Below are 12,296 nucleotides of genomic sequence, written 5' to 3'. Positions count from 1 at the left end.
TGAAAAAGCGGCCTACTCCAAACTGAATTCCATCCCCTTAAAGTTCTTCCCTAGCACGGAGTGGGGGATGGCAGCCTGAGTGTTTTAAGAGGAGGCGGCTACAACACCTTAAGCAGAGGAAATGCACCTTCAGGGGAACTGCACATATTAAGAATGCTTTTTTATCTTCAATCTGGGCGTCCAAGGGAGAAGGGAGAGAATACAGTCACCGGTTTAGTTACAGTTTATGGTTAGGGCCAGTAAAGTCCCTTCCTCATCCCTCTTTTCCACTTATCACTAGAGACAGAAACTAAGAACCATGACTCCAGGCTGCTAAAAGCCTAAAGCAAAAGAAAACAGAACAAAAGGTGGGTTGCACAAGCTTGCTTGGAAACAGTAGAGGAATAGTGACATGCAGTGCTGACCTGGCAACAGGGAACCGACCCCAAATAGACCTAGTCCTGTTTCCTTTATCATTCACCTGATTAAAACAATGTAATTTTTTTTTCTTGAGACAGTCTTGCTATGTCACACAGGCTGGAGTGCAGTGGCATGGTCTCGGTTCACTGCAACCTCCGCCTCCAGAGTTCAAGCGATTCTCCAGCCTCAGCCTCCCAAGTAGCTGGGATTACAGGCATCTGCCAGCACGCCTGGCTTAAAACAGTATTTTAAGCAGTTTCCTACTACTGCTCAGCTTACTTAATTCCAGACCCACAGCACCTGGAACCTTTGAATTGAGGACACGTTTGTGACTGAGTTACTCCTTATATAACCCCTCAGGGAGCTGTCAGATCTGGGAGGATGCTAATTTCTTTTTTTTTTTTTTTGAGACAGAGTCTCGCTCTATTGCCCAGGCTGGAGTGCAGTGGCGCGATCTTGGCTCACTGCAAGCTCCACCTCTTGGGTTCACGCTATTCTCCTGCCTCAGCCTCCAGAGTAGCTGGGACTACAGGTGCCTGCCACCATGCCTGGTTAATTTCTTGTATTTTTAGTAGGGACGGGGTTTCACCAGGTTAGCCAGGATGGTCTCGATCTCCTGACCTCATGATCCCCCATCTTGGCCTCCCAAAGTGCTAGAATTACAGGTGTGAGCCACCGCGCCTGGCTGAGGATGCTAATTTCATAACCAGAGACAATAGACTAAATGAACCACATCTTGGAAGAAAATGACTTTATTCTAATTAACTCACAAAGAATAAAATCATAACAGCTAGTTTAAGGAGGTAACACATTTTGCCCAGTCCCAAATTCTACAGAGTAGGAACACACCCCCTTCCATTTCAGTTCTGAAGCAAGGAAGCTAGGAATGACAGGAGAGGTTTAACTGATGGTTACACTTTATACCTTCACTATCAATTCTATTTTTACACTAAATTAACTTAAGGTATGAGAGCTGATTTTCCATCTCTCCAGGTTGAACTTCTTGATTAGGCCAATCCTGCAAACAGAAAAGATTAAGTTAGAAGAGTGCTGGCTTCATATACTCAACAAAACAGAAGACTTCCAAATTATGAAAGCAGCGACAAAAGGCCAAGGCTATGGCCTTTTTTTTTTTTTTTTTGGATAAAAAATAGAGATGATGTCTTGCTATGTTGCCTAGGCTGGTCTCGAACTCCTAGACTCAAGCAATCCTCCCACCTTGACCTTCCAGAGTTTCCACCAAGTTTATGGTTTTGTTTGTAAGCTACTGAAGGCATCCTACGACTAACAACACACCCTCAATCTCAAGAGTTCCCCTGAGGAACTTAATTAACTCCTTTCCCTCAATGAGGTACAGATACCAGGTATCAGTCTTTTCGTCTATTCCCGGATTCTGGTGACAACAGAATCTAATTTTATATCCACGGCCTTAAAGATAGGAAGTCACTCACATCCAGTAATCACAGTAAGATCTGGCATACTGATTTATACCTTCTTTTTTTTTTTCTTTTAAATTTGAGACAGAGTCTCGTACTGTTGCCCAGGCTGAAGTGCAGTGGCGAGATCTTGGCTCACTGCAACCTCTGCCTCCTGGGTTTAAGGGATTCTCCTGCCTCAGCCTCCTGAGTAGCTGGGATTACAGGTGCCTGCCACCACACCCAGCTAATTTTTGTATATTTAGTACAGACAGGGTTTTGCCATGTTGGCGAGGCTAGTCTCAAACTCCCGACATCAGGTGATCCACCCATCTTGGCTTCCCAAAGTGCTGGGATTACAAGTGTGAGCCACTGCGCCTGGCCTATACCTTCTAAAGGAAGAAGAAAACTCAGAAAATGACTAACAAAAATGACTAGAAACCTCTGGCCCAGTTGTTAGGAGTTAATTCTAGAGAAATTTCAACAAAGTCTTGTCTAATGTATTAATTTATTAAACATAGATTCCCCCCTAAGTTTTACAGGATCCAGGAATTCCACTGTGAATTAAGCAGATGTAAATTGGACAAATCACCTACCGTTTGCAAGTCGGCACTGTTTCAGCACCTCATTGAAACCCTCACAGAGCTTGATGTCACCCTGGTTCTGGGCACACTCCAGAAACTGTTTGATCTCATAGAAGCAAGGCTGCTGCTGCTGTGGCAGCTGGGTTCCCTGTGGCTCCTGTGAAGGCAAAACATTCAACATTGCTGAGAAAGAAAATCATACGTACGCCTAGACAATAAAGAGTATCCATCCTCTTTGAGGTTAACGGAAAATGGAACTAGCACCAGATGCAAATTAAAGTTTCCATCTATTAACATGGAAAGTGAAAACATTTATTTTTTTATTTTTTTTGACATGGGAGTCTCGCTCTGTCGCCCAGGCTGGAGTGCAGTGGCGGGATCTCAGCTCACTGCAAGCTCTGCCTCCCGGGTTCACGCCATTCTCCTGCCTCAGCCTCCCAAGTAGTTGGGACTACAGGCGCCCGCCACCTCGCCCGGCTAGTTTTTTGTATTTTTTAGTAGAGACGGGGTTTCACCGTGTTAGCCAGGATGGTCTTGATCTTGTGACCTCGTGATCCACCCGTCTTGGCCTCCCAAAATGCTGGGATTACAGGCTTGAGCCACCGCGCCCGGCCGGAAAGTGAAAACATTTAAATCTTCATTTACTTAAAAAATATTTTAGGCCGAACGTGGTGGCTCACACCTGTAATTCCAACACTTTGGGAGGCGAGGCCGAGGAGGGTGAATCACTTGAGGTCACGAGTTCGAGACCAGCCTGGCCCATATGGTGAAACCCCGTCTCAACTAAAAATACAAAAATGTAATCCAGCTACTCGGGAGGCTGAGGCAGGAGAATCGCTTGAACCCGGGAGGTGGAGCCTGGGTGACAGAGCACGACTCCACCTCCAAAAAAGAAAAAATTAAATAAATATTTTTAGTAAAGATAGGGTCGCGCTATGTTGCCTAACCTGGTCTCAAACTTCTGGCAAGCAATCCCCTCACTTCAGCCTCCCAATGTGCTGGGATTATAGGCATAAGTCTCTGTGCCCAGTCAAAAGTGAAAATATTTAAAAGCAGAGAGCCAACAGCTTTAACAAAATTCCAGTTATAACTAGAAAGATTCATAAAGATGCAAATAAACAAGAATTGTTATCTTGTGAAGCTTCAGGGAGGAAAAATGGCAGTATTATAGAAAAATGGATGGAGCAGTTTCAAGCACACCAGAAATACAAGAGCATATACACCTATGCTCATTAGACTAGAAAACCCATACACATCAGAAAGATGAGTAATGGCAAATATCAGGTAAAAGAGCACAGAACTACGCAAGATTTTTGATTCGTTAACTAAAATCAAGACAGGGTTAGTAAGAAGTGTCTCTGGGATGAAATATTCAAAGGGAAAAGTGGTTGTTTTTACAGTGAGTCAAGTGGACTGTTACAAGTCTACTCCTTGGGAAGTAGTACAATTCGTACAGTACTTGTTGGTGCTGGCCTAAGGCAATAACTCAACGACCAAATGTGGCTTTAAAACCCATTGTCTATTAACAGCACAGTGGGTTCTAAAATCAAAGACAAGTCCTACACATAAGGAACTTACAAACATCTGGGTTTTCTCATAAAATCCACCCATGGAAGGGAAATGCTGCCTAAATTCCCACCTGGTAAGTGATGTCAGGACTCGCAGGCTCAGCATTACTTCCTCCACTGAAGCCCCCAGTAATGGCATGACCCAGTGTGTGTCCCACAGCAGAGCCCACAGCCACGCCAGCTGCAGTGGTTGCCATCTGGGCCATCAGACCTGGCTGCCGGGGTGCAGCAGCAGAAGAGCCAACTGCAGATGGGGGTGCTGCTGCTGGTGGCTGAGCGACAGGTGCCGGCCTGGGTGCAGCTCTCATCTGAGGTGCCCGGCTATGAAAGAAAATAACAAAACATATCAAATTCCCAATTCCAACCAGTTTTGGAAATTGTCAACTTAACTTACATATTAAAATGGACCTCAAGATTTTCATTTCAAATTATTTACATCATTTTATCTCTTCAATTTTTTTTTTTTTTTGGAGACAGAGCTTCGCTCTTGTTTCCCAGGCTGGAGTGCAATGGCTTAATCTCAGCTCATTGCAACCTCTGCCTCCCAGACTCAAGCGATTCTCTTGCCTCAGCCTTCCAAGTAGCTGGGATACAGGCACCCGCCACCACGTCCGGCTAATTTTTTGTATTTTTAGTAGAGATGGAGTTTTACCATGTTAGCCAGGCTGGTCTCAAACTCCTGACCTCAAGTGATCCACCTGCCTGGGCCTCCGGAAGTGTTGGGATTACAGGCGTGAGCCACCACCCCCGGCCACTTTAATCTTTTCTTGTAACAGTAATAGCCTAGGACAAACTAGTTTTTCCTGCTTTTTTGCAACCATTTCCATGTATTCACATAGCCCACAGTATCTTTAAAGACATATCCAATATGTCATAAGAAATATAGACTATTAAAAGTTAGAAAGATTCTTACAGAATTCATTCATTCAAGTATTAGGTTAACTACAAGGCGCTGGTAATAAAACTGTGAACAACAGACAAAAATCTCTGCATTCATGGAGTTTACATTTTATTGAGGGATCGAGTAACTAAAAACAGGCTGGGGAGTGGTGGCTCTTGTCTGTAATCCCAGTGATTAGGGAAGTGGAGGCGAAAGGATCATTTGAGGCCAGGACTTTGAGACCAGCCAGAGCCACATAATGAGACCCTGTCTCTACTAAAATATAAAATAGAATAAAGTCGCCAGGTGTGGTGCACAGGTGGCGCACGCCTATAGTTCCAGCTACTCTGGAGGCTGAGGTGAGAGAATAGCTTGAGCCCAGGAAGTCAAGGCTGCAGTTAGCCATGATTACGTCACTCACTACAGCCTGAGTTAGAGTTAGCCTCTGACTCAAAATATAAATAAATATTCTAATTAAGACCTAAAGATGGTCAACTGGGGAAATAATCTAGTCCAATTCCTTCATTTTACACATTAGAAAACAAGACTGGCGAAAGTGACTCGTCTGAACTATTATACCAGAAGCAACTTCAACTATTCCTCATCTGTTCAACGTTCAGATGCTTTCAACAATTTTGAGACCCCCTTCTTAAATAACAAAAGACTAATTATGTCCTGCATGTATTTAAAAATCTCCATATGTATCACGCTCCCTCTGACCATTTCCGGATCATTTCCTTGGGTGCTCTTTTCCCCCAAATGAGGCTAGGTCAAAGGTTATGCCTTCCTAGCACCTGGCCATAACGCTATGCCTTTCCCGTTGTTTGGATAGGAAGCTTTTTCTGTAAATGAATTCCCTCCCCACACTCCCCTAACACACGTTTTACGCTCCATCTACCCCCGCCTGGCCGAGGCGAGCCCACGCCGCAGCCGGCCTTGGTTCGCCCCCGCCCGTGGCCTCCCTCTGCGTCATTGCCCCAGTAGGGTCCTGACGGCCACGCTTTGGTCTCAAACCCCGCGATGGTCTCACCTGGCCGGAGGGGCCATGCGGGAGGTGCGGCTTCGGCTTCCACGCGGCATCCTAGGTACTCGACGGCTCGGCCTCTAGACCTGTAACAACCCGCGAAGAGCTAAGCGACTTCTGAGAAGACCGGAAGACGGGAGGCGGAGCTGGCCTTAATGCGCAGCCAACCAGCACACAGGCAGAGGACTTCCGTTCTCCGACGTCTCCGCGGCCTGAAGGTCACTGGAAGAGGAGGACGTCACGGGGACGCCTCGTCCTTCGCGACCAACGTCATGAACTTGGCGCCAAGATCTTTAAAACCTGGAAGTTCCTGTGGTTGGTCCGCAAACTTTGTCCTCCGGTCCTCGCATCAGACCGCTTAGCATTTTGCTTCCTAGCGCAGCTGAACCATCGCTGCTTCCTTCAAACAGTTGTATTAAATCCAACCTTAAGAGTGCCTCACATCTGTGGCTGGATTGCCAGGGGACCTTGGGCAGATTGCTTAGCCTTTGTGAGCATTCAGTTATAAGGGCAAATATTTTTGGAGGCACAATGTGGACGCGTAGTATGAACTGAATGAAAGAAATCGTTTTCGCCAAGAATCGAGAGTTGAGTTAGTTCTATTTGGTATTTCTTTTTCTTTTTTTTTTTTTTTTTTGAGACGGAGTCTGGCTCTGTCACCCAGGCTGGAGTGCAGTGGCGCGATCTCGGCTCACTGCAAGCTCCGCCTCCCGGGTTTACGCCATTCTCCTGCCTCAGCCTCCCGAGTAGCTGGGACTACAGGCGCCCGCCACCTCGCCCGGCTAGTTTTTTGTATTTTTTAGTAGAGACGGGGTTTCACCGTGTTAGCCAGGATGGTCTCGATCTCCTGACCTCGTGATCCGCCCGTCTCGGCCTCCCAAAGTGCTGGGATTACAGGCTTGAGCCACCGCGCCCGGCCTTCTATTTGGTATTTCTTGTCTGTGGATCCAGTCAGCAAAAGTTTAATTCAGGCAGCAATAATGTTTTACATTTATGTGTTACTATTTATTTTCAGTTCCTTTTCGTATGTATTACAGAATTTGCGTCCAGAATTGGGATAGTAACCATACACTGGTAAATTCAACAAAAATTTACTGAGTGGCTAGCTAGGTTCTGGAGATACTTCACCAAATCAGGTAAGATTCTACCTTCACGAAGTTAAGTTTCACGGAGGGGAGACACAAACACCTATGTAAATCAGGTGGTGGTGACATGAAAAGCGAGGAAGGAGACTGGAAATTAAGAGGTTATGCAAGGCGGGGGTCATTTGAACCGAGGTCTTGAAGAGGTTGGGGGAAGCAAGCCATGTGTTTATGAAGGATAAGAACGTTACAGGAAGAGAGAACAGCAATTGCAAAGGCCCCAAGGATCTGTGCTTTAGTGATACTTGGTGTGAAATGCTTTTTTTCTTTTTTTTTTCTTTTGAAATGTAGTCTCACTCTGTCTCCCAGGCTGGAGTGCAGTGGCGCGTTCTCGACTCACTGCAGCCTCCGCCTCCCGGATTCAAGCGATTCTGCCTCAGCCTTCGGAGTAGTTGGAATTATAGGCGCACGTCAACACCCCTGGCTAATTTTTTATTTTAGTGGAAACGGGGTTTCACCATGCTGGTCAGGCTGGTCTCGAACTCTTGATCTCAGGTGATCCACCCACCTCGGCCTCCAAGTGCTAGGATTACAGGCATGAGCCACCAGGCCCAGCCTGAAATGCTTTCAACAGTTACATTAAGCATCGCTAAAGTAAGGGGAAATTTGACTAGTGGCATTTCATAATGGGCTCATGAGAAAGTCCCTTGCAGTTGGCAGTGAGGTTTATTGAGGAGAGGAAGCAGAGATGGAACCCCCATTTCTGCTTGATGTCAATCAGAAATTTCTCCCTTCCACCAGAGGAAGTGGAGTTTTAAAACAGCCTTCCCATGTCCCAGCAACAGCAGAATGTACTTGAAACTAAAGGGTGAATAATGTGGGAGCTAAGCTATGAGGATGCAAAGGCAAAAGAATGATATAATGCGCTCTGGGGATTTGGAGGGATGTGCTAGGGGGATAAGGGATAAAAGACTACACTGTTCAGTACGGTGAACACTGCTCGGGTGATGGGTGTATCAAAACCTCAGAATCACCACTAAATAACTTTTCTATGTAACCAAACACCACCTGTTCCCCCAAAACTATTGAAATAAAAAAAATTAAAAGATCGTTCGAACAAAAAAAGGGCGAATAATACAAAAACCTTTTGTAAAAAACAAAGCTTTATTATTACATAACTTCTTAAAGGAATGAATGCTTTACAAATAATATGACTTTTTACTTGCTTTTAGATAATTCATAAGCAGAGATGAAGAAAATGAGTCTTACATAGGATACATCCTGGCACAAGAGTTTAGAGTGAGGAGAACTTTGGACAATTCAAGACAGAAAGGAATCCAGACCAGAACAGACACCATTTTACTCAAACGTGGCTAAGTCATTCATTCCTAAATTGAAAGAATATTAGATGTTCATACAAGGTTATTTTGTGTTGGTAAGGGATTGAGAAAACCCAAATTCCTGCCAATAGAAAATTGGTTAAAAAAATAATGGCAGGCCGGGTGCGGTGGCTCACGCCTGTAATCCTAGCTCTTTGGGAGGCCGAGGCAGGCGGATCACGAGGTCAACAGATCAAGACCATCCTGGCTAACATGGTGAAACCTGTCTCTAGTAAAAATACAAAAATTAGTCAGGCGTGGGGGCACGTGCCTGTAGTCCCAGCTACTTGGGAGGCTGAGGCAGGAAAATGGCATGATCCTGGGAGGCAGAGGTTGCAGTGAGCCAAGATTGCACCACTGCACTCCAGCCTGGACGACAGAGTGAGACTCCATCTCAAAAAAAAAAAAAAAAAAAAAGGCATATTCACACAATAGGCAACTATAAAAAAAGAATGAGGAATCTTCTCTGTATATTAATATGAAATGATTTCCAAAATAAACTACAAGTGATAAAAAAGCAAGGGACAGAATTGAGTACAGTGTGCCATTATTTGTGTAAAACAGAACAAAAAGATCATATTGTATATGCATAAAATATCTGAAGTTGATAACACTGGTTGCCTTTAGGCAGTGGGACTGGGTGTCTGTGGTGGGGGTAGGGGCATTCAGTAGCTTTTGGATTTTGAAGCAGTTAATGTATTCTATCCAAAAAACAAATTAAGAAAAAGTTAATTAAAACAAAGAACAAAAAACTCAGAATTGAAAATACCAGAATTCTGCTACATATCATTTATAGTTTGCTGAGACAGATGTGTGAAGTTCACTCTGTTTTTTTGAGATGGAGTTTCGCTCTTGTTGCCCAGGTGCGATCTTGGCTTGCTACAACCTCTGCCTCACAGGTTCAAGCAATTCTCCTGCCTCAGCCTCCCAAGTAGCTGGGATTACAGGTGTGCACCAGCATACCCGACTAATTTTGTATTTTTAGTAGAGATGGGGTTTCACCATGTTGGTTAGGCTGGTCTCAAACTCCTGACCTCAAGTGATCCACCTGTCGCGGCCTCCCAAAGTGCTAGAATTACAAGTGTGAGCCACTGCGCCTGGCCAGTTCACTCTTTAGTAAAATTTCTATAGCAACTTCTCATTCCATGGTGATTTCAGTCACTCTCAACAAATTTACTTATAGTTACCAATATTTGAACTTTTGCAGGTGTTATCATAGATATGACATTGGCTGAATGGACTCTTGAATATTGTAGTAAACCTTCTGCTCGAATTAGGTAACAGGCATTTGAAGTTTTAAAATTATGCAAACTGTGTTCCAGAAATTTTACTTCTAGGAATTTAAGAAACTGTCATGATTATACCAATAAATGTGTTGTAGGGATGTTCATTTAACAAAATGTATAAAACAGGGAAAACTTGTAAACAACCTAAGTGTCCTATAATAGAATTCGTTAAATAAGTTACGATATATACATATGATGAAATGTATGCAGCCATGAAAAAATGTTATGAGGGGCTGGGCACAGTGGCTCAAATCTGTAATCCCAGCCCTTTGGGGAGCCAAGGTGGGCAGATCACTTGAGGTCAGGAGTTTGAGACTAGCCTGGCCAACATGGTGAAACCCCATCTCTACTAAAAATACAAGAAATTAGCTGGGTGTGGTGGCTCATGCTTGTAATCCCAGCTACTTGGGAGGCTAAGGCAGGAGAATTGCTTGAACCCAGGAGGTAGAGGTTGCAGTAAGCTGAGATTGCACCATTGCACTCCAGCCTGGGCGACAAGAAGGAAACTCCGTCTCAAGAAAAAAAAAAATTAGGAAAGAATATTTGACATGAAAGGAATTTTTACAATACATACATTGCGTGAAAGAGCAGATTACATGATAGTACACAGTGTATTTATATTTTGAGAAAGTAAATATATATTTTGAATATTGGAATTATATATACCCAACTAATAATGTTATCCATTGAGTCATGGAATTATAAGTGATTTTTTTTTTTTTGCTTGTCCCTATTTTCCAGTTTTTCTACAGTGACCATACTTGCAATAATTAAACATAGCATGGTAGTTTAAAATATGTCCACAAATTATTTGATACTCTCTTCAAAAGGTGGAGCCCAGTCCCTGTCCCCTTGAGTGTGGGCTGGGTTGCCTAATTCCCTTCTGACAGATAGTAAAAGCAAAAGTGATGGTTTGCAACTTTGCAAACTACATCATAAAAGGTACTGTGGCTTCCTCCTTGTTCACTGTTTGATTACTCACTTGGGAAAGCCAGCTGTCACACCATGACAGCTAAGCAGCCTGTAGAGAGGCTCATGTGACAGAAACTGAGCCCTCAGGTCAGCACTCACATAAGTGAGCCACCTTGGAAACAGGCTTTAGGTGACTGCAGTCTTAGTAGACAGCTTGACTGCAATGTCATGAGACACCCTGAGACCAAATGACCCAGCTATGCCACTCCATAATTCCTGACCCACGAAATGGAGATCCTAAGTATTTTTTTATATTTGTTTATTTTTGAGACAGAGTCTCACTCTGTCACCCAGGCTGGAGTACGGTGGTGAGATCTTGGCTCACTGCAACCTCTGCCTCCCGGGGTTAAGTGATTCTCCTGACTCAGCCTCCTGAGTAGCTGGGACCACAGGTGGGCACCACCACACCTGGCTAATTTTTGCATTTTCTGTAGAGATGGAGTCTCACGCTGTTGCCCAGCCTGGTCTTGAACTCCTGGACTCAAGTGATCTGCCCACCTCAGCCTCCCAAAGTGTTGGGATTATAGGCATGAGCCACTGGGCCCGGCCCTAAGTATTTATTTTAAGTCACTAGGTTTGGAGTAGTTTGTTACATAGCAGTAGATAAGTAATACACATATTTCCTACAGTGACCGCATTTATAATTTAAATTTAATTAAAAAGGCCAGGCACAGTGTCTCATGCCTGTAATCCCAGCACTTTGGGAGGCTGAGTCTGGAAGATCGCTTGAGCCCAGGAGTTTGAGACCAGCCTGGGCAACATGGCAAAACCCCTCCTCTACAAAATACAAAAAAGTTAGCTGGGTATGGTGGCGTGTACTTGTGGTCTCAGATACTTGGGAGACTATGATGGGAGAATCACTTGAGTCCAGGAAGTTGAGGTTGCAGTGAGCTGTGACTGTGCAACTGTACTGTAGCCTGCGGGACAGAGTGAGACTCTGTCTAAAAAAAAATGTGTTTTTGGCCAGGGGCGGTGGCTCATGCCTGTAATCCCAGCACTTTGGGAGGCCGAGGCGGGCATATCACAAGTTCAAGAGATCAAGATTATACTGGCCAACATGGTGAAACCCCATCTCTATTAAAAATACAAAAATTACCTGGGTGTGGTGGCACGCGCCTGTAGTCCCAGCTACTTGGGAGGCTGAGGCAGGAGAATCACTTGAACCTGGTAGGCAGAGGTTGCAGTGAGCCATCATGCCACTGCACTCCAGCTCATTTTTTAAAATTAAAATGTTCTAGTATCTAAATGAGCAACATCACCAGGTGCAGTTGATCACACTTGTAATCCCAGCACTTTGGGGTATAGAGGCGGGAAAATCATCTGAGGTCAGGAGTTTGAGACCAGCCTGCTGTGAGCAGAGATTGCACTACTGCACTCCAGCCTGGGAGACAGAGTGAGACCCCATCTCAAAAAAAAAAAAAAAAAAAAAAAAAAAAACAAAGAAAAACCCAAACATAAAAAACCAACAAATGCAGTTGAAAAGAACAGCATCAGCTAGGCACAGTGGCTCATGCCTGTAATCCCAGCACTTTGGGAGGCTGAGGGTGGAGGATGGCTGAGCCCAGGAGTTTAAGACCAGCCTGGGCAACATGGTGAAAACCTGTCTCGGCCGGGCGCGGTGGCTCAAGCCTGTAATCCCAGCACTTTGGGAGGCCGAGACGGGCGGATCACGAGGTCAGGAGATCGAGACCATCCTGGCCGACACAG

At 44.7% G+C, this 12,296-nt stretch overlaps 1 protein-coding gene and 1 long non-coding RNA gene across 2 annotated transcripts in view; one reads left to right on the top strand and one right to left on the bottom strand.

Annotated features, from left to right (window-relative positions):
- Positions 1–1,134: 1,134 nt before the first annotated feature.
- CHCHD2 (coiled-coil-helix-coiled-coil-helix domain containing 2) overlaps positions 1,135–12,296 on the bottom strand; it is a 136,646-nt gene continuing 125,484 nt past the window's right edge. Inside the window, exons 2-5 of the mRNA XM_050783541.1 lie at positions 5,877–6,008; positions 4,038–4,287; positions 2,411–2,555; positions 1,135–1,417 (exon numbers count right to left, since the gene is read on the bottom strand). Coding sequence (XP_050639498.1) covers positions 1,407–1,417; positions 2,411–2,555; positions 4,038–4,287; positions 5,877–5,926 — 456 coding nt within the window. The 5' untranslated portion in view covers positions 5,927–6,008 and the 3' untranslated portion in view covers positions 1,135–1,406. The remainder of the gene's footprint in view (positions 1,418–2,410; positions 2,556–4,037; positions 4,288–5,876; positions 6,009–12,296) is intronic.
- On the top strand, positions 6,094–8,851 carry LOC126950279 (uncharacterized). The gene is made up of 3 exons (XR_007724137.1): positions 6,094–6,462; positions 6,908–7,006; positions 8,185–8,851. It is a non-coding gene; the product is annotated as an uncharacterized LOC126950279 (long non-coding RNA).

The sequence above is a fragment of the Macaca thibetana genome, chromosome 3 (genome assembly GCF_024542745.1).
Source record: "Macaca thibetana thibetana isolate TM-01 chromosome 3, ASM2454274v1, whole genome shotgun sequence".
Classification (NCBI taxonomy): Eukaryota; Metazoa; Chordata; class Mammalia; order Primates; family Cercopithecidae; genus Macaca; species Macaca thibetana.
This window is presented reverse-complemented; position numbering and strand designations above follow the sequence as displayed.